The 24480-nt window shown below is 41.5% G+C and overlaps 1 protein-coding gene across 3 annotated transcripts in view; it reads right to left on the bottom strand.

The window, feature by feature from the left end:
• Nucleotides 1–24480, bottom strand: part of Myh10 (myosin heavy chain 10) — a 164288-nt gene that overhangs the window by 50820 nt on the left and 88988 nt on the right. For all 3 annotated transcript variants that reach the window (XM_045131555.1, XM_045131556.1, XM_045131554.1), the window contains exons 11-15: nt 23507–23625; nt 21667–21819; nt 14447–14620; nt 11926–12099; nt 11569–11683 (exon numbers count right to left, since the gene is read on the bottom strand). In XM_045131555.1, coding sequence (XP_044987490.1) covers nt 11569–11683; nt 11926–12099; nt 14447–14620; nt 21667–21819; nt 23507–23625 — 735 coding nt within the window. The remainder of the gene's footprint in view (nt 1–11568; nt 11684–11925; nt 12100–14446; nt 14621–21666; nt 21820–23506; nt 23626–24480) is intronic.

Here is a 24480-nt window from a genome sequence, read left to right as displayed (position 1 = left end):
GACACCTTCCTGTGAGTTGTTGGCCAGGGAAGTCCCTGATGCCCCAAAACATTACAAGCCTTTGCCAAGACCCTTGGTTTCTCACCAGGAATAGATGATAAGACCCTACTCTGAAGACTCCACATACTTAAGCTGCAAGGTCACTGAGAGATCCTGCTGGAGCTGAGCTGAAAAACTCCTCCATGTAGACCAGCTGACAGAAAACTAGAAAAAGCCACGCTGCATGCAGTTCAATGGGACACAGAGAAATCACCAGCAGTGATACTCATCAGTGGACACTGCAAGCCTTATATTTGGCCATCCAATGCAAATGAGCCAACGGGTGTAATAGTGGCAAGTCTGTTATGGGGGAAACCAACTGCCCTCTAATTTGACTGGAGGCCTGCTTCATGGGAGGGAATATATCCCTGATACTGAAAACCTACAACAGGGGTAGTCATGAGCCCTAGGGGTGTAATGTCTGCTGGCGTCTGGCTAAATGTATGTACTGTGCTCACCAAACTGCCCAGTAAGAACTTCTCTTAATGTTCATGCCCATATATTAATGCTACTGTCACTTTTGGCTACAGAACCTTCCTTTTCAGATGACAGTGACTTTGGAATGACTCATAAGGCACCATGGTGCTGAGAAGTGACAGAGGAGTGCTCAGCACTGAAATATCTCCATTATATCTTCCAAGGCTCAGGGTCCATTGCAGAAGAGGTGGTGGAAAGAATATAAGAGTCAAAGGAAGGGTAGGACTCCTTACAACATTCTCCTCCAGACACAAAATGGCCTGGATATCCATGACCTCACAGTGTCTGACATATTTACACAAGACCATCATAATAGGAGGAAAAGACCATGGCATCAAAATAAGAGAGAATGATTGAGAGGGAGAAGGGATATGATGGAGAGTGGAGCTTCAAGGGGAAAGTGTGTGTGGGGATTATCATCATAGGTTATTGTCTACAATTGTGGAAGTTGTAAAAAAATCAATTAGAGTGCATGTGTGTTCACGCCAGAGTTTCTTGTCCCTGTAAACAAACTTGCAATGCATGTACCACTTTGTGTATCTGGCTTTACATTGGTACTAGGGTCTTGAACATAGGCCATAAGGCTTTGTAAGCAAGTACCTTTAATAGCTGAGCCATTTCTCCAGCCTCATCAGCAGCTTTTATAAGGGATAATATTGTCTAGTACTAATTTTTTTTTTCTGAGTGTATGTTTGTGTGGTGTGTGGGCACACATGTGTATGCATGTTGGAGGCCACAGGCTGACTTTGTGTGCCTTCCTCTTGACTGAGACAGAATTTATAGCTTGCTAATGAGGCTAGCCAGTTTGCTAGCAATTCTGTTTCTTCTGTTTGTATCCTAGGATTATAGGTGGCTACCACCCCACCCACATTTATGCATGCTATGGGATCTGAACTTTGGGACTCAGGCTTGCCTGGCAAGTACTTGACAGACTGACTGAGCTATCTCTTCAGCCCCTAAGTGCCAGGATTCTTAAATGGCTCTTCTTGTAAGGAACACAAGATTTTCTTTTTTCAATCTGGTGAAAATACTAGTGCTTACTAAACTCTCCCCGCCCCCAAGCAAGGTCTTGAACTCATGGTAATCCTGCTACCTCAGCTTTCTGAGTGCTGGGATCAAAGGAGTAGACTACCTAGCATAGCAAGTACTAAACTTTTTGAAATATTTTTTTTTCTTTTTCTAGGTGGGGTCTCACTCTAGCCCAGGCTGACCTGGAAATCACCCTGTAGTCTCAGGGTGGCCTTGAACTCATGGCAATCCTCCTACCTCTGCCTCCCAAGTGCTGGGATTAAAGGTGTGTGCCACCACGCCTGGCTTTTTTGAAATGTTTTAGATCACTGTAGTAATATAGTTACTAGTTAAAAAGAAACCTATTCTCTGTTCATTTTTTTTTGTTTTTATTTTAATAGCCAGTCAGTGATGATTAAAAACACATCACAGGCTCATGTAGGCCTTACATGAGGCAGGTAACAGGTTGTTGGTTCTTGTTGTCAAGTTAGGAACATTCTACTCTAATGGAGATGAGTCCACTAACAGTTAAGAACAGATTCAGAAATAAATATCTAAGTACCATAAGATCCCACAAACTATCTTAACATCAAGCAGTGTATCTTTAGATTATCTACATAGCAATTGCAAGTTTACGATCATTATATAACTGGTTGCTAGAACCAATCTGTTATAATAATTGTTTTAGTGTATTTGGAAAATTTTAGAAAACTTCCAGGAAGTTGAGAGTTGACAGAAACACGTAATTTCTTCTTTTTTTTAATTTTTTTTTGGTTCATTTTTTATTTATTTATTTGAGAGCGACAGACACAGACAGAAAGAAAGAGGGAGAGGGAGAGAATGGGCGCGCCAGGGCTTCCAGCCACTGCAAACGAACTCCAGACGCGTGTGCCCCCTTGTGCATCTGGCTAACGTGGGACCTGGGGAACCGAGCCTCGAACCAGGGTCCTTAGGCTTCACAGGCAAGTGCTTAACCGCTAAGCCATCTCTCCAGCCCAGAAACACATAATTTCTTACCCCAAACATCTGTGGTAAGTTCAACGTGCATGCTTCCCCCTTTCCTTCCCTTCTCTTCCCCTCCCCAACCCTTCTGAAGCCTAAGGGGTTTGGGCCAACAGGAAATTGCTCTTCCCCACAGGGATGCTCCTGCAGGGGGTACTGACTCTCCCCATCAGGTCTGTGTGCTGGAGTCACAATACTGGTGGCCCAGCATGACTGTTTAAAACTGGGCTTTGTTGACACTATGAGAAAATGTGGAATTTATTTTATAAAAGCCAAAGAAAATGACAGATAATTATTGCTTTTTATAATTTTAGTGGCTATAGCACCTGTAGCTGTAGTCACAGCAGCTGTGACCCCCAACATTAAATAGTGGGGGCACTCCCCATGTGCCAGGTGCAAACTCCTGATGATCCCTAGGGTTAAGTGTCCCTCTCTCCACTTGACCTCATCAAATACAGCTGCAGTACCCAAATGCTATTATTAGTTTTCAACAGTTAGTAAACTCAAGATAAAGAACATAAAGGAATATACTGCAACAACCAAAAACCTTCCACCTACCTGAAATGATAATCGTTTAACTCAGTATACAAACTTGTACCAGATCCTAAAATGATACTTAAAATAGATCTTATAGCCATGGATATAATCTGTAAAGGATGGATACAATTGGTAAAGGATTTAATTCAATGGTCATCACCATTTTATCAGTCATATTACTTCCTCTAATGTCTTTTTTTAAAAAGTATTTTCAGATAGGAACTTGCTATATAGCCCAGGCTGGCCCCATGAGCTTTCTGCCTAGGCCTTCTGAGTACTGGATTACAGGTGTGCACTGCTTTACTTGACTCTTCTTATGTCTTACTGGACAGAGGAAAAAAAAAAAAAAACTGGTCTAAATATTTGTATTCCGCCCCCCCCCCCCCCCCCCCCGGTCTCCATTTCCCCAGTGGCCTTCCTCAATAGGGTCCTTGGTATTCACTGTGGGGTAATTATGGCCTCTGTCAGTCTCAGAATATTTCTACAAATTTTGAAACTAGAATATTCACATTTATTTATTGGGGGGGGGGAAAGAGGCAGACAGAGAAAAACAGAAAGGGCACACCAGGGCATCCAGCCACTCCAAATGAACTCCAGATGCCTGTATCACCTTGTGCATCTAGCTTACATGGGTCCTGGTGAATCGAACCTGGGTCCTTAGTCTTTGCAGGCAAGCATCTTAACTGCTAAGTCATCTCTCCAGCCTAGAATATCCTCATTGTAAAAGAATGGCTAACATAAAAGCTTTTCTCTAGCCAGGCATGGTGGTGCACACCTTTAATCCCAACACTCAGGAGAGGCAGAGGTAGGAGGATTGCCATGAGTTTGAGGCCACCCTGAGACTACATAGTGAATTCCAGGTCAGCCTAAGCTAGAGTGAAATCCTACCTTGGAAAAAAAAAACACAAAACAAACAACAACAAAAAAAAAAAAAGAAAGAAAGAAAGAAAGAAAAAAGGCTTTTCCCTAAAGTAAGTAAAGAAGGGAGGTAAGAATCCAGAGATTATTATGAGATAAACCCAGAAAAGTGCTTTGACATTGTAAAACCTTCCTGTGATGGGAACAGCTCATGTTAATTTCTGCTCCTGTTGCAAGAGTGGCTTCTCACCAAGTCTGAAAAGAGGTGGGGGAGTCTCTGCTGACAATTAAAATTTGCTTCATGGCACTCCTCATACTTTGTGTCTTTTTCTTCTTCTTCTCCTGGTACCCTTCCAGATCTGTCAGCTACAATTTAGCACATGTGGCATTCAAAATGCCTAAATGGTACTATCTGTGACACAAACTACAGGGACAAACTAGTACCAGGGCAGATGGCACAGAACTGTTTCTCCAACTTGGTCTAGACCCACTCATCTCTCCCTCTGCATAGACCCTTTGGATCCAAAGCACTGACTAACTTTGAGGTGACAATCTTGTTGCGCAGTGTGCCTGTATGATTTATCTTGAGTCCATACTTTTCTCTTTTTTTTTTGTTATTTTTAAAAAATTTTTATTAGCATTTTCCATGATTATAAAAAAATATCCCATGGTAATTCCCTCCCTCCCCCACCCCCACTTTCCCCTTTGAAATTCCATTCTCCATCATATTACCTCCCAACCATACTTTTCTTCAGCTACAGAGAAACCAGTATGACATCTGTATTCTGCTGCTAGGAATCTTTCTCCCTGTTCCTTACTCTTACACATATGTTTTTTCATGCTTTTGGACATCTCTTTTCCCAGTCTCTCAATTTTATCCAAAGTCTGAAACCTCTGCATTTCCCCAACCTTGCAAGAATATCTAGAAGGGGCCCACATCATGACTGCTGGTAATCTATACAGGTCAGCATGTCACAGGCAATCAAAATTGGTCCTGAGAAGAGCTGGGGAGATGGAACAATGGTTAAAGACACTTGCTTGCAAAGCCTACCAACCTGGATTTAATTCTCCAGTCACCACATAAAGCTGGGTGAGATACTGGCACACACATGTATATGCATAGACATGTGCAGACAAATAAATAATTTTTAAAAATTGGTCCCTAGAAACTCCTTCCTCCACTGTCTTCTGAGAAAACAATAAAAATACAACATCCCAAATTTTCTTAAAATTTTTTTTTTCCCTTTGGCAGCTCTAAGACACATATTGAGGACAAAAGATTTTGCTACAAAGTTAGTATTTATAAATTCCAGGACCATATGTAGCTATGGTGGCTGGATGGACTCTGAGGGAAGTAGAGCTTAAACCTCTGGCAGGAACTCAACCAAAAGCCACTTCACAGAGACAGACAGAATCAGAAATATTTCTGGTGTCACAGGTACTTGCTTACTGGAATAAAGCCTTCTAAGAGTGGCTCTATATAGAATCTTGTCAGTACAAAAGAATGCCTGGTGTGTGTACCCTAAAAAGCAAGTCTCATGGGGCAGTATTACCCAAAGCTGGTTCATGTGGAATCTGGGTATAGGATCACAGTCCACCCATCTGCCTACTCAGCAACTTCCTCTCCCAGTGATCTACTCATGGTATGTTTCCCAATGCCAGGTGTTGTGGAAATGACAGGGTCCAATAATAGGCCCTCTCCTCTCATGGTCAGAATTCTCCTAAGATAGAAACCCAAAAGTAAGCCAGGCATGGTGGCGCATGCTTTTGATCCCAGCATTTAATCCCAGACAGAGGTAGAAGGATTGCTGTGAGTTCGAGGCCACCCTGAGCCTATATAGTGAATTCCAGGTTAGCCTGGGCTACAGTGAGACCCGACCTCAAAAGAAAAACAAACAAACAAATCTAAAAGTACAGCAGAGCATTAATCTCATGAGGGCACTTTGGGATAATGTCCAAAAGACCAACCTTAATTAATTAATTAAAAGTAAAAGATTACTCTATAGTCCAGGCTGGTATCAAACTCATGATCCTCCTGCCCCAGTCTCCTGAAAAGCACTGACCTTTGACAGAGCACAAGCCCTAACCGACCGTCAGCTGAGACTCTCCTTCACTTAGGTTCCTCTCAACCTTTCACTAGGGTCAAAGCTCCCCAAGGCCAAGACAACTGAGCTCAGAGAGTCTCTATGTGGAGTTTTCATTCCAGCCCTTGCTTTCTTTGGTATAATCTATTCTTTCCTCTTACTCCATGCTTGCAATTGGTTTCCTTCATAGTATGTGAACTGGAATTGTTGGCAGGAATTTTGAGTTGGATTAAAACAGACACAGTTCTTTACCATTTTTAAAAATAACTTTTGAGATGGATTTAGATTTCAGCATTACCATGTTCCAAAATTTATAAAGGAAATTTTATAAAATGAATTTGACTTTCTTTGAAATATTAGTACTTGCCAATTTCATTGAGCATTGGGACGCTGGATGATTTTCATCTTACACTGGGCTTTTGGGGGTTCTCTAGTCATGGTTAGCATATAGCATATATTTTTAAATGGAGCTAAGGATTCAGAGAGCAAAACCTAAATATTTAGAGTCAATTTCAAGGTAGAGCATAAGTTCTACTAACATCCCACTGTGTCTTAGTCTTGAGTTAAACACATCAAGCTATGTACACAGCTTCAGTGCCTCCAATTTAAAAGAAGAGACTAATAGAGAGCATTCCAAATCCAAACCAAAGGTACAATGATGAGAATAAGCCCAAGATAAATACAATTATGTTCACAAAGCATAGAGACTTAAAAAGAGGAAAAATCCGTGGGATTCTTTAACAGTTGAAAACTGAAAGGTGACTGAAGGACAGAGGTGTCATTTAGTAGATAAATTCTAACAATTCCCTTGGCGGACTATGTATCAAAATGGTACTATTGGAAAAAAGGTAGTGACATACCTTTTACTATGCAATACTACGAAAGTGCTATGCATAAAATAAGAAGCAATGTGTAGGCAGTAGCAATTGACTTGTTTATGCAATCAAACAGTTGCCTTGAAGTATAATAAAACTGAGCATGGAATGAGAGGTTCATGCAGGCCTATGAGCAAAACGAAACAGAAACCAACACCACCCCCAGGGTACCCTGCCCTCCCCAGCCACCCTGCCATCCCCCTCCCCAATTCTTCCTGTGGCCTTAAAACCCTTCTGTTTTGGAGGCCCTACAGGCTGTATACATTCACCTGGTGGCTCATGAAGACCAGAAACACTGTCATAGAAAGAAGCTCTCTGAATATTCTGAATCTCTAAAGCAGAGAAACAGTGAAAACAGGACAGAAGAGCAGATACACAAACACTTCATTAGTGTGAGACATTCAACATCACAAGTAAACTCTGAAATGGGGCTACCACAGTAGCCAGTTCAGGGCAGATCCTATGCAAACATTGTTTAGAGAATTTGCATATTTGGATATAGTTCTTTACCAAATGAATTTAAACTGAATAAAAGAGTATATTCCCAACTCCAGGTGCAAGGGTCATACCATATTGACAATAAATGATTACCTCAGATAAGTGCGAGATGATATTTAATAAGGTACTAATTGTCTTGCAATTATCAAATCAGGGCACGATTGCAGTTAAGTTAGAACACTGTGATAAGTACAAATATTAGTGGTTTTTACTGTCACAATTCAGCCTGCTGTAAATTTTACTTCAGTATAGATTTTAGAAACATAATTTACTTCAAACACAAATTACTAAAAGATTGGTATCTTCTGAAAAGAAAAATCTCAAATTCTTTTGTAGCAAAATGTTAAAATAATTTCAAATCCTAAGATACTGATTATACCATTTCTCACAATAATGCCCTAGAAGCCGTATTTATATAATGATGCAGTTTTCAGTTTTTTTTTTTAATATAAGGCATAAGAAGTGTCATAAAGACCAGTGCAGTTGGAAGAAAGGTATCAAAACAACACGTTTTCATAAAGGCAAGGCACTATGAATCTCTAGGGCAGGGCTGCCACCAATACATCTTGTTTCTTTTGGTCTGGCCTTGAGAAAACTCTGAAACTTTCATACTAATGGGGTGTCTTAGGTTCATCGAACTGTGCCTTCTCAGGCAAGCTTGATGCAAAAAAGCATCATGCATTTATCCATTTATGGCCAACTTATTTTCTGTTCTTCTATTTCAGTGGCCACGAAAAGAAAATAATCATGTCTTTTTTTCCAGGGCTATTTTCTCTTCCTAGAGAAAAAGCACCCCTTGGCTCAAGAGTTCTCTATATCCTGAGGAAGCAGTGATATGGTTTTCTACTTTGGATGCCTCATCTAACTTCTGAGTCTGCCCCGACCTTGTGTATGAAACACTTCCACTATGAAAAATGTGGTACTGCTTCTCTGGCCGCCCCTTACCCTAAAGAAAACACCTGAGATGGTATGTGGCTTCAGATCTGCTGTTACTCAGATGGAACTAGCTGTCTGGCTGACTGACAACAGTTTTAAGAAAGCAAATATAGAGGACTGTTCCAGAGAAGACATTAGCAGAACCAAATCAACCTCAGGCTCAATAAAGACTTCTTAGCCTCTTCTGGTAAGAGTAGCCACTAGATCCAAGCTGCTTATCTGCAGCAAGAACAGGGCTATAAACAAGGCTGTTCAAACAGTGTGCAGCCTGTGTGGTTAGAGCTGCAGACTATTAACAGATGATGGGGGTGAGAGGGCTCAGCAAGGCTGTGAGACTATCCTCCAAGTATTTCTATAACCAAATAAAGAACTCCTCTGTATCTTGTAAGTGGCAATCACAAAGTTGCAGGCAAGGATTCTCCACATATCTCACCTGAAAGACCCATTACCAGTGATCTGCCACTTGGACTCATCATTCTGTCCTCCACACCCACTCTTATCTTTGAATCTAAAACCCTGACCCACTGCTGTTAAAGCCTTATCCAGATTTGTAACTAAAGAATAGGAGGAGGTGGCCAAAGAAGCTGGGAGAAAAAGACAACCCAGTCCTAAACTGCATCTGCCTGCCTGGAGTCCTCATTGCTTGACAAGCTGCAGAAAGCAGGGAATGTGTCCTTCATTGCTTCTAGATGCATCTCACAGGTATTTTGGGTGGGAAGTGCCTCACTGGATATACATGAATGGGTTGAATGGTCAGCAGGGGTTTCTCATAACCCACAGTTTGGGTAAGGAACAGATATGGACTCCAAAGGGGATTTATACTGCCAGAACACTGTGTAAGCCCAGGACTTAATTTCCTTTATTAAACTGTTAGTGTTCCCGCTCCTCCTCCCATACCTGCTTCTTTTCATAAGAAAAAGAAAGTCAGTTTCTTTCTGAGGCTTTAGTAGGGACTCCCCTCCTCTCTGTTTTTTTTTTTCCCATTCACATTTCTTTCTGGCTCACTGCCACCTCTTTTGTATTCCTTACTTTCAGGGTCTTCTACTTCAATCTGTCCCGAAACCCACTCACTTATTCAAGGAGAGAGTGTGAACAAATTTACTGAGATGCATTTTACTCAATGAAGTATAAGTAAGTTCAACCCCCTGGGTTAGGCTATCAGGACTCTTACAGAGTTGAGCCTGCCCTCACCTGCCACTCCACCCTCATTTCCTGCTCATTTGTCCTTTCCAGCCCAGCCCTACTGTCCTGAGTGCTGGCTTCCCACTTCCACCCTGGTTCACCCTATATCCTTCCCTTTCCTCCCCTATGCCAATATACAAAAACCTAGCTGTGGATGACTCTGGCGAAGGTGTAACTAGGACATAAATGCTCATATATTAGTGGTGAAAATGTTGTGTGTAGCACTTAGTAAGTTAGATTGCACTGCTTAACTAATAAATCATTATTATCTTTCAAGGACCAATAAAATTGCATCATTCTTCATTACATTTTACTTTAGCACCCCAGGAAAAGGGTTCCACTATTGAATATCCCTCAAATCCCACTCTGTGCTATCCACATGGCACTGATCACAGATACCTGTAGCACTCAACAGTTTGTGTAAGTGCCTCTCTCCCTTGCCTGTATCTCTAAACTTGAAAGAGGGGAGGTGGTGCTGGGCGGCCCTGGTGTGTCACAAGTGAGTTGACCCCTAAGGGCAGATAAGAACTTATGACAGGCAGCATTACACTTGTCTCCTATGTGAGAAATTTCCTGTCTACAATGCCAATTCTCCAGTGTTGGTCTTTCTAGCCTCAGGACCCTGTGATGCCTAAGCTTGGGTCTTTTTTCCATTTTTTAATTTAGAGAGAGAGAGAGAATATGAGATAATTGGCACATCAGAGCCCCCAGCCACTGCAACTAAACTCCAGATACATGTGCCACTTTGTGCATCTGGCTTATGTGGGATCTGGGGAGTCAAATATGGGTCCTTAGGTTTCGCAGGCAAGCGCCTTAACCTTTAAGCCACCTCTCCAGTCCTGAGCTTGGTTCTTTATCCTACTCTAGGTCTAGTTTCTCAGATCCCATGGCCACAAGTCTCAGCAACATAGTCCAGAGCAGCCCCACTCTGAGGGCCCTGAAAACTGCACAAGACCCCACTCCTCTGCTCTGTCATCAGGCAAGACCCTGACTGACTAGATCACTACAAGGGACACCTATGTACTCAGTAGTCAGATGTAAGGATAAAAGAAGCTTTGTTTTACTTGTAGGAGAGCTAATCTTTCCCCCAAGGCCCTCTCCCAGTCTCTTCCTGGGGCATTTACATGCATGTGGGCAGACCCACCCCCCATAGGCTCACTCACACACTTTCCCTGCCCGATGGTCATGAACATTCTTGAGGAAACCATCCTTTACATGGTCACTGTTCCACTACTCATTCTCTCTGTCCATTCTTCTCTTTCTCTCTTTCCTTTGTCCCAACTACCCAAATGATCCTCTCCCCTTTTGCAACATTTTTTTCTCTCTCTGCCTTTGAGAAGACAGCTAGACTTGGTGTTGAGATGTTTGTGAGAAAACAGAAGTGAATGAGCCAGTTACTGAACAGGAGTTGGTGGCCTGAGGCCAGGCAAAGAGATAGGTCAGAAATCAGGATGAAGTGTAGCAAAGAAAGCTAAGCTCTTGGAGATGGGTTCCTACTTCGTATAAAGACACACAGACATTGTATCTATCTGTTACTAGTAGAGTCTGGCCTATGATAAATATCACCAGAAATCTTCACCCAAAGTCCATTTACACAAAAGAACTATGGGGATGAATGAAAATAGAAGCAATTGATCTCTGTGCAGACTACAGTTCACTACTCTCATTCACCACCCACTATGTGTCTGTCTGATAAAAGATGCAACTTATTTGGGCCTGTAACTAACAAAGACAAAAGGCTTCTTGGGCGTTGTGTCCCTGTGCCTTAGGTTAATATAACCTGAACTGTCACTGGGGACCATGAGGAATCCTGTAGCACTTTGTAGCTCTGAGCTCAGAATGTTTCCACACTCTTCACAACATCTGATCAACGAGTCAGATGTCTTGTTATTCATTTTTAATCCAAGTAGTCATAAAATGGGTAACTTCTGATATAACGGCAGCCCTGCTCTAGGGAAAGACTTTAAGGTATTAAGCATATATATGCATATAATATATGTAACAGAATCATCAATAAAGCTTAAACATGAGATTCCAGGCAAGCTTCAATACAAAGTTAATTTCAATCTCACCATCCTTCCAAAGCTCAGCAACAAATCTGTCTGATGACTGGTGCAAGAGGGTGGCCACATTGTCATTCAGAGGGTCCATGTTCTTCATCAGCCATTCATCTGCCTTATAGTCCACCTATCCCACAGAGGCCAAATGTAGTGAAACAGAGAACACAAAACCAAAACCAAACAAAACCTGAAGTCTTAATCAGAGACTTTCAATGATTCGACAAAAACTGGGTTGTCTCCAAGGCAAGGCATTTGGAATCTATATTATATGCAAGCATGCACACATGTTCACCAGTACCTTTGTTATATCATAAAATATGGCAAAATTCACAAAAACATTATTGATCTGTTCAATGTAAGCAATCTTACCTTCCCTGCATAATGTATAATGCAAAAGTCAGCTTTGTCTTTCAGTTGCCGGGGCTTCTGAAACTTTGAGTGGGAACCTTGCTCTTGAACCAATTTCTCAACAAAGGTCTTATCTGTGGCTTTAGGGAACCAGCACTCTTCATCCAGAAGGGCTAGCACACCGGGAGGATTAGCCTGACAATGAAAGGCAGTAAGAATTGACAAGTCATGTCACTAATACCACTGTGTTGAGAATTTACTTCCAAAATTATTCCTTTTATGAAGAATTGTGACAAACCTATCACTAGGATGGAAGTAATATTCAAACCATAACAAGCTTATAATTCATACACAGATCACAGACTGCTATGTTCTGGAAAGAAAACAGATGAGTAATTTATTGAGTAAGCTTTTAGGTATGTAGATTGTAAGTAAACTGATTTCAAGTAAATGATCCTCCAAAAGCAACAAATAAACCAGAAAGGAACTGGAGGAAAGGGTGGAGAGATGAAAGTGAAAATTTACATTCAGTGCCTGGCTGGATACATTACAATTAATTAATTTTATTAACACTAACTATAAATAATAATGTGTGTCATTATATTTTCACAAATGTATATAATGTGTTTTGATCATATTCACTTGCATTACCTGTTTGTGTTTCTGTTGCATTCCAGGTAATAATCCCCTTCTTTTATCTTTTTTTTTTTAAAAAAAATTTTATTTTACTTTACTTAAAAAATTATTATTAACAACATATTTTATATGGATATATCATGTGTTGGCACCCTCTTTTCCCTTGTCCCTGCCCCCATCCCGCTGGGGACTCTCCTCAGTGGGAATGCAGGTATTCCCCATAGGGTTGTGGGTTATGTGTAGTCCCTCTTTATTTTCATGGGCATTTATTTATTTATTTTTGGTCATCCAAGGAGTTTAATCAGGGTTGCTTACAGAAACATGAGTGAAGAATTATTTGCAGGACCATGGACAACTTACCGGTGATTACATTGGCTGTTTACTACAAAACTTCTAGCTGGTTACCTCAGATACTTTATGTACTAATTAGATAAAATATATCATTTCACCTTGGCAAAACATCTAAAACTATTATTAAATATACAGGAGGTAATGAACTAATTCACCAATCACTTAATCCATTCATCTTAACAACTATTTTAGAATTTATTCATGCCATTCAATTGTGAGTTCATTGACACTAAGGGCAGAGACAAAAAGGAGATCAGCAGTGACAGAGCACCTAGAACACGAGTAGCAACCTGAGACTATATAGCAAGAAAAAGAACTGCTTTATTGCCTTCTAAGGCTCCTGAAAGAAGCCTTTGAGCTGTTGGTTCAACACACGTATTTAGTGTTAGAATTTGTTAAGCAAGGATATCAATGCATGAGGTTCTAGGCTGGATCCTAAGTACCACAAACAGTATATAAACACAAAATGATGTCAATGCTTAACTGTGTTTTAGTTTTTCCTGTATTTTGTCAGATACTAAAATAAAAAAAAGCAAAGCTAATAACTTGATAAGCAAAAGCTAACTAATAAGAAGAGAGAGCTAATTCATTAATATGCATGGAGTAGGGCTTCAAAAGAGAATAGTTTCTTCTTCTTCTTTTTTTTTTTTTTGGTTTTTCAAAGTAGGGTCTCACTTTATCTCAGGCTGACCTGGAATTCACCATGTAGTCTCAGGGTGGCCTCGAACTCATGGCAATTCTACCTCTGCCTCCCAAGTGCTGGGATTAAAGGTGTGCGCCACCACACCTGGCTCTCTATGTTTTTACATACAGCAAATCAATAAGGAAATAATGTCTGATACTGTCTAAGACTCCCACTAAACATATTATCAACCTTTCATCTCCACAAAGAGATTTGAAATAAAAATGATCTGTTAAAATAAAACATCTCTGCTCTTAGAAAAGCAAACTTTAGTATTTCAAAAATGGGTTTATGTGATGTCTTGTTCTCAGCTAAATTAAGTGTCCCTGTATTACCTCAGAAGTGTGCCTGGTAGAACTCCACACCCTCTGACAGATGTACACCAATTCCACCACCAAAGTGGTCTTTGCAGTATGCGAGGACCAGAGCACAGTACTCGACACATACACAATGCAAGAACAGGATCAAATGTGCTAGAAAGGAGAGCTAAGACAGGCTTTGACTGTGATGCCAATTACTTTTAAGTAGAACATTTTAATACTTTTATTATTTATTTGAGAGAGAAAGAAGCAGAGAGGGAGGAAGGGAGGAAGAGACAGAATGAGAATGGGTTTGCCAGGTCCTCTGTCACTGCAAACAAACTCCAAGTGAATGTGCCACCATGTGCATCTGGCTTTATGTGAGTACTGGGGAATCAAACCTGGATTCTTAGGTTTTACAGGCAAGCTCCTTTAATTGCTGAGCCATCTCTCCAGCTCAATAAATAGGATGTTTTATCATTTTCCTTCTACACTGTCTCTGATAGTGACAGAAAGAAAACCTAAGGCTCTGTTTGAACAGGAATGGGAAACCAGATGGCAAGGCAGCACTCACAGGTCTTTCTATCAGGTCAATGCAGGGCTGCAGGTCGAGACCAAAGTCAATAAAGCTCCACTCGATGCCCTCGCGCTGGTACTCCTCCTGCTCCAGGACGAACATGGTGTGGTTGAACAGCTGCTGCAGCTTCTCGTTGGTGTAGTTGATACATAGTTGTTCAAAGGAGTTCAACTACAAATGTTGAAAGTCATTGGGAAAGAAGGAATAATTAGCCATCTAATTTTCTAGAAAGTTCATTAAGACACTAGCCATTTAGCTATGCAATAATCAACCTCCAATGAAACATCTGAAAATATAACCTTGCCTCCAGGCATGAGTGCTCAGTTAGCACAGCTGACAGCTCCTACTAGGGCATTTGAACTCAACAAGGATCAGAGGGTCAACTTTTTTTATTTTTATTTTTATTTATTTATTTGAGAGAGACAGACACAGAGAGAAAGACAGGTACAGGGAGAGAGAGAGAAAGGGCACGCCAGGGCCTCCAGCCCCTGCAAACGAACTCCAGACGCGTGCGCCCCCTTGTGCATCTGGCTAACGTGGGACCTGGGGAACCGAACCTCAAACCGGGGTCCTTAGGCTTCACAGGCAAGCGCTTAACCGCTAAGCCATCTCTCCAGCCCAGAGGGTCAATTTTTATGCAAATTATAAAATGCATTCTTCATCTTCCATGCTCATGCTACTATTTAAAAAGTGAGGCAGTCGGGTGTGGTGGTGCACGCCTTTAATCCCAGCACTCGGGGGGCAGAGGTAGGAGGACTGCCGTGAGTTCGAGGCCACCCTGAGACTCCATAGTGAATTTCAGGTCAGCCTGGGCTAGAGTGAGACTCTTCCTCGAAAAAAACCAAAAAATAAAAATAAAAAGTGAGGCATTCTGGGGCTGGAGGGATGGCTTAGCAGCTAAGGTGTTTGCCTGCAAAGTCAAAGGACCCAGGTTCGATTCTTCAGGACGCACGTTAGCCAGATGCACAAGGGGGCACACACATCTGGAGTTCGTTTGCAGTGGCTAGAGGCTCTGCATGCCCATTCTCTCTCTCAAACAAATAAAGGAATGAAAGAATGTACAGAATATTAAAAACAAAAAGTGAGGCATTCTGCAGTCTTTCTTCCTTACGTTGCAGTAATGCACTGTAAAGGGCATCCAAGAGGGCTAGATGAAACCTCAGAGTGGAACAGTCTGGCTGACCAGGCCACCAGACTACTGTTAATGAGTCTCCTTCCCTTAGAACTAATAGAAGAAACCCTAGTTTGGGAGGAACTATGTCCTCAATATTCCCAAGAGAAGAGAATGGGCCCTTTTGAGATATGCCTTACAACCCACAGAGTAGCTTCAAACAGAGAAAAGAAAGTTGTTCCTACCTGAGGCTAATTACTGGAAAATTCTCAAGACAGAGATAACAGACCCTGCTTTTAGATTTTTTATTAAAACACAAAAACATTTTCTGGGTGCTTATTACTTGAGCTATAAGTAAAACTATCAGGCACCTAGAGGGAGCATTCTGTCAGGTCATGAGACAACAGACTCCTCCTAGGCCAGAGTCACCACTCCAGACCCAGAGCTGAGAGGCAGGAGGAAGAAAAGGGCAATCTTCCCATGAGCCTCTTTCATCACTTTCTAGATAGGAACCACAGTCTCCAAGCAAGACTATGAACAACGGTCTCCAAAGCTGTTAATGTATTTTCTTTTTACCTGTACTTACAAATGTTTGGAACTTTTAAAACACACACACACACACACACACACACTCCATGCTACAAACCAACCTAAGTTAGATATTATACCACCCTTGAACTAGATCTAGTTTGCTAATGGCAAAAGATGATCAAATATGCTCTGTATCCATACTTTTCTCTAAGACTGGTATAACAGTTCTTCTGGGTGTTCAATAACCATATGTAAATGCTAAAGCCAATAAGGATACTGGGCCTGAAAGGGCAGCCAGTAGTTTGGCTCCTGCCCCCAGGTCAAGCAGGCCTCAGGAGATAACAGGATACATCTAGGATCCAACAGCTGTGGTAAGTCACCTATTCTCTTGATCAGAAAGGTCACTGAGACCCAGGGTTTGGATGGACTCTAAGCAATATAGTCTGTGAGAGGGAGGATCAAAACAGAGGAAAATTCTTCCATACTTCCAAATGAAGTCACAGGGTATCAAGAACCTGATCCATTCAAGCAGATGGTATAGATACTAAATGAGCCATGGAGCTCCTCTCAGCCCCCTAAAAGTCTCTACTAAAGAGCTAAAACTAACCTTAAAAATACATATAAACCCTTGGTTTCCCACCAGGAATCGATGGTAAGACCCTATTGCTGAAGACTCCACATACTTGGGCTGCAAAGACACTGAGAAATCCTGCTGGAAGAAGCCATTCTACATGCAGTTCAATAGGAGAAAGAAATACCACCAGTGAAGATACTCAACAGTGGACACTGCAAGCCCTATAATTGGCCAGCCAGGACAAATGAACCAACTGATGCAATGGTGGCATGTCTACCATGGTGGAAACCAACTGCCCTCCAATTGGACTGGAGGCCTGCTCCAAGGGAGGGAATACATCCCTGATACTGAAAACTTAAAACAGGGGTTGTCATGAGCCCTAGGGGTGTAACATCTGCTGATGTCTGGATAAGTGTATATACTATGCTTATCAAACTGCCCAGTAAGCACTTCTCTTAATATTCATACCCTTATGTTAATGCTACTCTCACTTTGGGTAGAGAATCTTCTCTTTCAGATGGCAATGACCTTGGGACGACTCAGAAGGTATCATGGTGCTGGAAAGAAGTGACTAGAGTACTGAGTATCTTGATCACACCTTCCAAGGCTCAGGGTCTAATGCGGAAGAGGTGGCGGAAAGAATGTAAGAGCCAAAGGAAGGGTAGGACTCCTTACAACGTGCTCCCCCCAGATACAAAATGGCCTGGATATCCATGACCTCATAGTGCCTGACACTACCTACACAAGACCATAGAGGAGGGAAAGATCACAACATCAAAATAAAAGATAGACTTATTGAGATGGGGAAGGGATATGATAGAGAATGGAATTTCAAAGTGGAAAAGGGGAGGAGGGAGGGTTACCAGGGGATATTTTTTATAATCATGGAAAATGAGTTGAAAAATTGAGAAAAAATAAAATAAGATTAAAAAATACATATAATGACGGGGGAAATGTATAGAGCAAGTACTCACAGTGGCTTAAAATAATGCTTGTGCCATTATCAAGGTTAAATGATGTCTTTATAGCCCTGATAATTCTGTTAATGTGTCATTTACTTTACAAGCTCTACAAGAACAGATGCCTGACACCACCACAGTATTTGGTGAACACCTCAAGAAATGGATTTCTAGATCTTCATAGTGAAAGTGAATTATAGTTATCATTTCTGGCAATAATAATTCTGTTAGTTTTTGTTTGCTTCTTTTGAGGTAGGGTCTCACTCTAGCTCAGGTTGACCTTGAACTCGCTCTGTAGTCCTTGGCTGGCTTCAAACTCACAGCAATCCTCTAACTTCTGCCTTCCAAGTGCTGGGATTAAAAGTATGTTAGTTTTTAGACATTGTGTACTCAGCAGATGTTTTAACTTTATCTCCTCTTGTTCATGGTCAACCCGCTTCATATAATCCTATGACCATCTAACTCCATCTACCTGGGTCCCTTCAATTGCTCTCCAAGACCTAAAAGTCTGTGAGAATTGGAATCCTAAAGACTCCTCTGAGACTCAATTTACTCTGTACCCACCTCCCTTTGATTTCTCTGGCTTTTATACTTCCTTCCCAATATCTTCATCCAGGACTTTCTCTCTGCCCTACACTAATGCACTTTCAGAATAGAGGGGTACCCTAACTTTCACACCCAACAATCCTACTCAGCTCAAAGAAGCCATATTGGCTGAAACTCCAACTCAGTAATGGCAGGTAGGGTTACCTCTCCAAAGGGGGGAAATAAGGCAATTTAAGGTAATCAGGGCCCTCTAAAAGTAAACTGAGCACAGTTAAAGACAAGAAATGACCATGAGCCTATAAGAGGGAATCTGGCTTTTTCTTATCTTTTTCCTTAAAGGAGTTAACTCCCTAGATCTCTTTTTCCTTAGACCTGAATACTTCCCCTTTATCTCTTCCTCCCTAAAGGAGTTCCTCTCCTAGAAAGGAAATGGATCAGAGTCATTGGGCCCACTCAGGACCTTACCCGTTTCACCACAGCTTTACCTCCTCCTCCCTGCTTCCCCACTTCCCTTCCTTCCTTCTCTTGAGCTCTATATTACATCTCTGCATTCTTTCTTTTTATTTTTTAAATTTTTTTTGGTTTTTCAAGGTAGGGTCTCACTCTGGTCCAGGCTGACCTGGAATTAACTCTGTAGTCTCAGGGTGGCCTTGAACTCATGGCGATCCTCCTACCTCTGCCTCCCAAGTGCTGGGATTAAAGGCATGCGCCACCATGCCTGGCTTCTTTCTTTTTATTAAGCTCTGTAATACTCTATAATAAAATACTTTTAAACTTTAAAAACTACTAGCCATTAGGTATGAACAACATTATTGAGTCCATCAAATACTATGAGGCCAAGGGAAAGGTTTTTCTCAATCTGTCTCATTCTCATTCACTCCATCCACACCCTCATAGCCTTTTGACAAAAATAAGAGAACAAATGGCTATATCATATTACTGAACCTTGAAAATGAGAAAATAACTCAGCATGCTAGTTGAATGATCTACAAATAAAACAACTCAGTCCTCATTAATGAGTAGGTACATGAGTCTAGAGTTCACTTGCAGTGGCTGAAGGCCCTAGAATCCCCAATCTCTCGCTCTTTGTATCTGCCTCTCTCTCTCAAGTAAATAAATAAATAAATAAGACTAGAAATAATGAAACAAATAGGATAGAAAATGAGAAAAGGTTAGGCATGGCGGCACTCGCCTTTAATTCCAGCACTTGGAAGGCCAAGGTAGGAAGATCGCCGTGAGCACAAGGTTACCCTGAAACTACAGGGTGAATTCCACATCAGCCTAGGCTAGAACAAGAATATACCTTGAAAAATCAAAAAAGGGGGGGGGGGGCAAGAGGGTGAGAGGCACAAGGTGGCAAGTGTAGTGGCAAGTGAGCATGTCTGTGAGATGAGAGGGAACTACAGAGTTCAGAGGCAGCAGAGTGAGGTAACATAAGATCAACCGAGAATGATCTTTACTCCACCCAGTTGCTTTCATAAAGTGACAAAAACATCTTTCATTCATCACAGCCATTTCCTTTTCTTTTTTAAATATTTTATTTATTTGCAAGCAGACACACACACACACAGAGTCAGAGAGAATGGGTGCACCAAGGCCTCTAGCCACTATGAACAAACTCCATAAGCATGTGACACTTTGTGGATCTGGCTTTACATGGGTATTGGGGAATTGAACTCAGGTTGTTCAGCTTTGCAGGCAAGTTCCTTAACCACTGAGCCACCTCTCCAGCTCCCATTACAGTCATTTCTGGTCCTTTTCTATGAACTCTTCCCCCTTTTCTATTCTATTGTGCTACTGAGTAGACAAATGGACCGATGGATGAATTAATGCATAAATTCTCTTAATTTGTTTATCTTATGTAAGTGCATAGGCCTTAAACATTTCCATAATATTCACATATACAGGATATTCCCATAAATAACTTCCTTCATTATAAAAAATGAGCTTCAACTAGAGAGGATTCAATCTCTAAGGAATAGATTCATGGCCTAGAAAAGCAACTCCAGCCTTCCACAGCACATGAAGCTATAATGCTCGTTGTTAGAATGAGGTCATTCTGAAGGGTACTGTTTACCTTGCTGTATTTCTACAAACTAGCACATAGGACAAGCCATATAAATATTTACAGACATTGCTCAGTTGTACTTATTTATGTTTGTATAAATGGATTTTGCTTAGCCTTAATATATGAATGTTCTTGTGCTGAACATGCAATAGATTTTTAAAATAATGAAGTTTTACCTCTCTTCCACATTTAAAACCCCACTCTATTTTAAAATGATTGTGTGCGTGTGTGTGTGTGTGTGTGTGTGTGGTACTGGGGCTTGAACCTAAAGCCTAATGCATGCTCTCTACTCAGCTCAAGCAAAACTGACTTTTAAATTAATAATGTATGACCTAAAATTTTACATGCACACAGTGTTGTACTGAGCTGTCAGTTATCATTTTAGTCCCCAACCAGTTCTCTCTACAGTCAATTAGAATCACACATTTCTTATTATCTTTCTAGAAACATTCTATGCATTTATATATATATATTTTTGAGGTAGGGTCTCATTTTAGCCCAGGCTGACGTGGAATTCATTATGTAGTCTCAGTATGACCTTGAACTCACAACAATCCTCGTACTTCTGACTCCTGAGTGTTGGGATAAAAAGCATGTGCCACCATGCCTGGCTTCTTATAACAATTTTTTGCTCTGGTCCAATACATTGGCCTCCTCAGTGTGACCCTACTTCTACTTTGGACCCATATTACACTCCATTTTTGGCCCCCTTCTCCTTTTTGTCAAGTACATCTATACATACTAACTTTCCACCAGCTCCTAACCTTTGATAAGTACTCTCCCCATATAGAACCACTGGACTGTGACTCCTGCTGGGAAGACTTTGTGAGACTATGTAACTGCAGAGCACTCACCTAGCAAGCAAAAGCCACAGAACTATAGTCTCAGCCCCCCTCCCCCACTTTCAAAGCATGTCTGTCACCACTCACACACTTTATCTGATAAGGTATTCTGAAGGGGTTCCTCAGCTCTTTGACAATACTCTCATTGCTATTCACCAATCTGTGAGTTGTGTGCTTATTTGCAATTTATTGTTTACCCCACTAGAATGACAAGGACTAAACCTGCTTATTTGTCACTATATTCCTCATGCCTGGTGCTATATCTCACACATACATGAACCCTTGCTAAAAGAGGAAAGAGGGCTGGAGAGATGGCTTAGCGGTTAAGCGCTTGCCTGTGAAGCCTAAGGACCCCGGTTCGAGGCTCGGTTCCCCAGGTCCCACGTTAGCCAGATGCACAAGGGGGCACACGCGTCTGGAGTTCGTTTGCAGAGGCTGGAGGCCCTGGCGCGCCCATTCTCTCTCTCTCCCTCTATCTGTCTTTCTCTCTGTGTCTGTCGCTCTCAAATAAATAAATAAATAAATAATTTAAAAGAGGAAAGAACAGAAGGAAAAAAAAGGGAAGAAGGGGTAGGAGAAGGAATACCTCAAAAATTTCAAAGCCGGCAATATCCAGGATTCCAATGAAAGATGCTCCCTGACGTTTGGTCCTATCCAGAGCTTTATTGATACGGTGAACAAGCCAGCGAAACAGCCGTTCATAGGTAGCTTTTGCCAGTGCTTCTACTGCAAAATCTGCCTGTAATTAGATAAAATCAACTTTTTATTCTGGAAACGATCTAACAAAGTATTAATAACTATAATATGCTGTGTAATGTTACACGGTACTCAACCTGAAATGACATTGACTGCTTAATCACATCTCAGTATTATACATCAATATAGAAATTATTAGTACAATTAAACGAAAACTGAGAATAATCACTTTAAGGAAGGAAAAATAAACCCCTCTCCTTTGTCCTGAGTCTCCAAGCAGCAACAGCAGCATATCAATGACCTGGTTATCTGGAATTTTGCCACAGAGAAATCATCTTCCAATCTTCTTAATTCATGCTATTAATGTTCTTCTTAAAGCTCCCACAACTAAGTGCTAACCATGATCCTCTCTTCCTGCTGCTGTGCACCCAGTGCGGGACAGTGTAGTGGTGGCCTTTGCACTGAAGTACACAGATTTGGTATTTGATTGTTTGCCCACCTGGGGATAACTGGAGATGACGTTTCAAATTTACTTTTAAAACTCAGTATAGTGGCTGGGGAGATGGCTCAGTGGTTAAAAGCACTAGCTTGCAAAGCCTGTTAGCCCATGTTCACCAGTACCCATACAAAGCCAGATACCCAAAATGGTGCATCTGGGGTGTATTTGCAATGATGCGCCCATTATCTTTTCCCTCCCCTCTCTCTCACTGCTTACAAATAAATAAAATTATACACACACACACACACACACACACACACACACACACACACACACACACATATATATATATATATATATATAATTTTGATTTTCAGAGGTAGGGTCTCACTCTAGCCCAGGCTGACCTGGAACTCACTATATAGTCTCAGGGTGGCCTCAAACTCATGGCAATCTTCCTACCTCTGCCTCTCAAGAGCTGGGATTAAAGGTGTGTGCCACTACACCCGGCATCACACACACACACTTTATTTATTTAAGAGAAAGAGAGAGGTGCAGATGGAGAAAGAGAAAATGGGCACACCAGGGCCTCTAGCCACTGAAAACAAATTCCAGATGCTGTGCCCCCTTGTGCATCTGGCTTATGTGGGTACTGTGGAATTGAACCTGGGTCCCTAAGTTTAGCAGACAAGCACCTTAAGCCATTTCTCCAGCCCTGTGGTGGTTTGATTCAGGTGTCCCCCATAAACTTAGATGTTCTGAATGTTAGGTTCCCAGCTGACAGAGATCTGGGAATTAACGCCTTCTGGAGGCAGTGAATTGTTGGGGGCGGGCATATGGGTGTTATAGCCAGTTTCCTCATGCCAGTGTTTGGCACACTCTCCTGTTCCTGCTGTCCACCTTATGTTGTCTACCTTATGTTGGCCAGGGGGTAATGTCCATCCTCTGCTCATGCTATCGTTTTCCCCTGCCATGGAGCTTCCCCTCAAGCCTGTAAGACAAAATAAGCTTCTTTTTCCCATAAGTTGCTCTTGGTTGTATGGTTTCTACCAGAAGTGTGAACTTGACTGCAACAAGCCCCAAGTATAAAATTTTTAAAATCACTTTAAAATTCTTTGACAAAGAAAATACAAATGTACTACAGGGGGGAAAAAACACTCTTTTAGTACAAAGGTAAACGCACACGTTAAGGATTTTTATTGATTTAGTTTGTTAGATGTCAGCTAGAAGGTAAAGTGATGGTAACTTACCATTTAAACAAATCTGTAACAAAAATTAATGCCGGACTTACTTGTTCCTTGGTCTGGGCTTTCTGTACATAGTCTCGGCCAACCTTTATCCGGGGGGTGAGGATAGCCCGAGTGAACTCCATCACATTCATCCCAAGTAGGTGGCAGAGTTTCTGTGCAACTGAAGTGTAACAGTTCCTTAAAATACCACATTTCTACTCATGATCTAATCACAGCATTCAACAAACACTGGGAAATTCTACAAACTAGTCTTGAATACTTTCAGTACTTCCAGATTAACAATACATACACTGTGAGGCAATAAGAAATTTTGTCAGCCTTTTGTCCTGCTGGCCTTCTAAAAGTGACCTCCTTGTCTACTTAGGGGTCATTTTAAGATTTTAAAGCCAAGCGATACTAATACATGCCATAGCCTAAATCTTCAATCACTCTACTATATTAAGTGTGACCATGTGAGAGTCACCTGGAGGATAGAGGCCCACATGCCAAGTCAGCTGCTATGCCTGAATGATACATACAAAGCCCTAGGATGATGTGCCTCCCCTGGGCCAGGAAACGATGACCATAACACAATAAGAGAGTTAGTCACTTAGATAGTCATAGAGAATTAAACATCAATGAGCCTCAAAGCAGTAAACAAAAAAGGGATTATTTCCAGGGCAGAAGATGTCACTATGTCAGCCTTCATTAGTCATGCGCACTGTAGATAACCCTGTGAGGTAAGATATATGTGTTCAGGTAACCAAGCCTTCTGGGTAATACAGAGATTCCTCATTTCCTTTTCTGTTTTCATGCCACAGAAGCAAGCTGGCACCTCCTAAGGCTTGCAAACACAATTTTTGAGGGGGGGGGTTTGCTAACTTTTATTCCATCCAGAACAGTGTAATTTAAATCCACCTATAACATAGATTTCTAATGAGTACAGTGGCCAATGGCCTGCAATCCCACCATCAAGAGGCAGGAATAGTTAAGAGTCCATGGCTAGCCTGAGGATACACAGCAAGATCATGTGAAG

The sequence above is a fragment of the Jaculus jaculus genome, chromosome 12, assembly GCF_020740685.1.
Source record: "Jaculus jaculus isolate mJacJac1 chromosome 12, mJacJac1.mat.Y.cur, whole genome shotgun sequence".
Lineage (NCBI taxonomy): Eukaryota > Metazoa > Chordata > Mammalia > Rodentia > Dipodidae > Jaculus > Jaculus jaculus.
The sequence above is the reverse complement of the archived record's forward strand: the minus strand, read 5'-3'. Positions and strand labels throughout refer to the sequence as shown.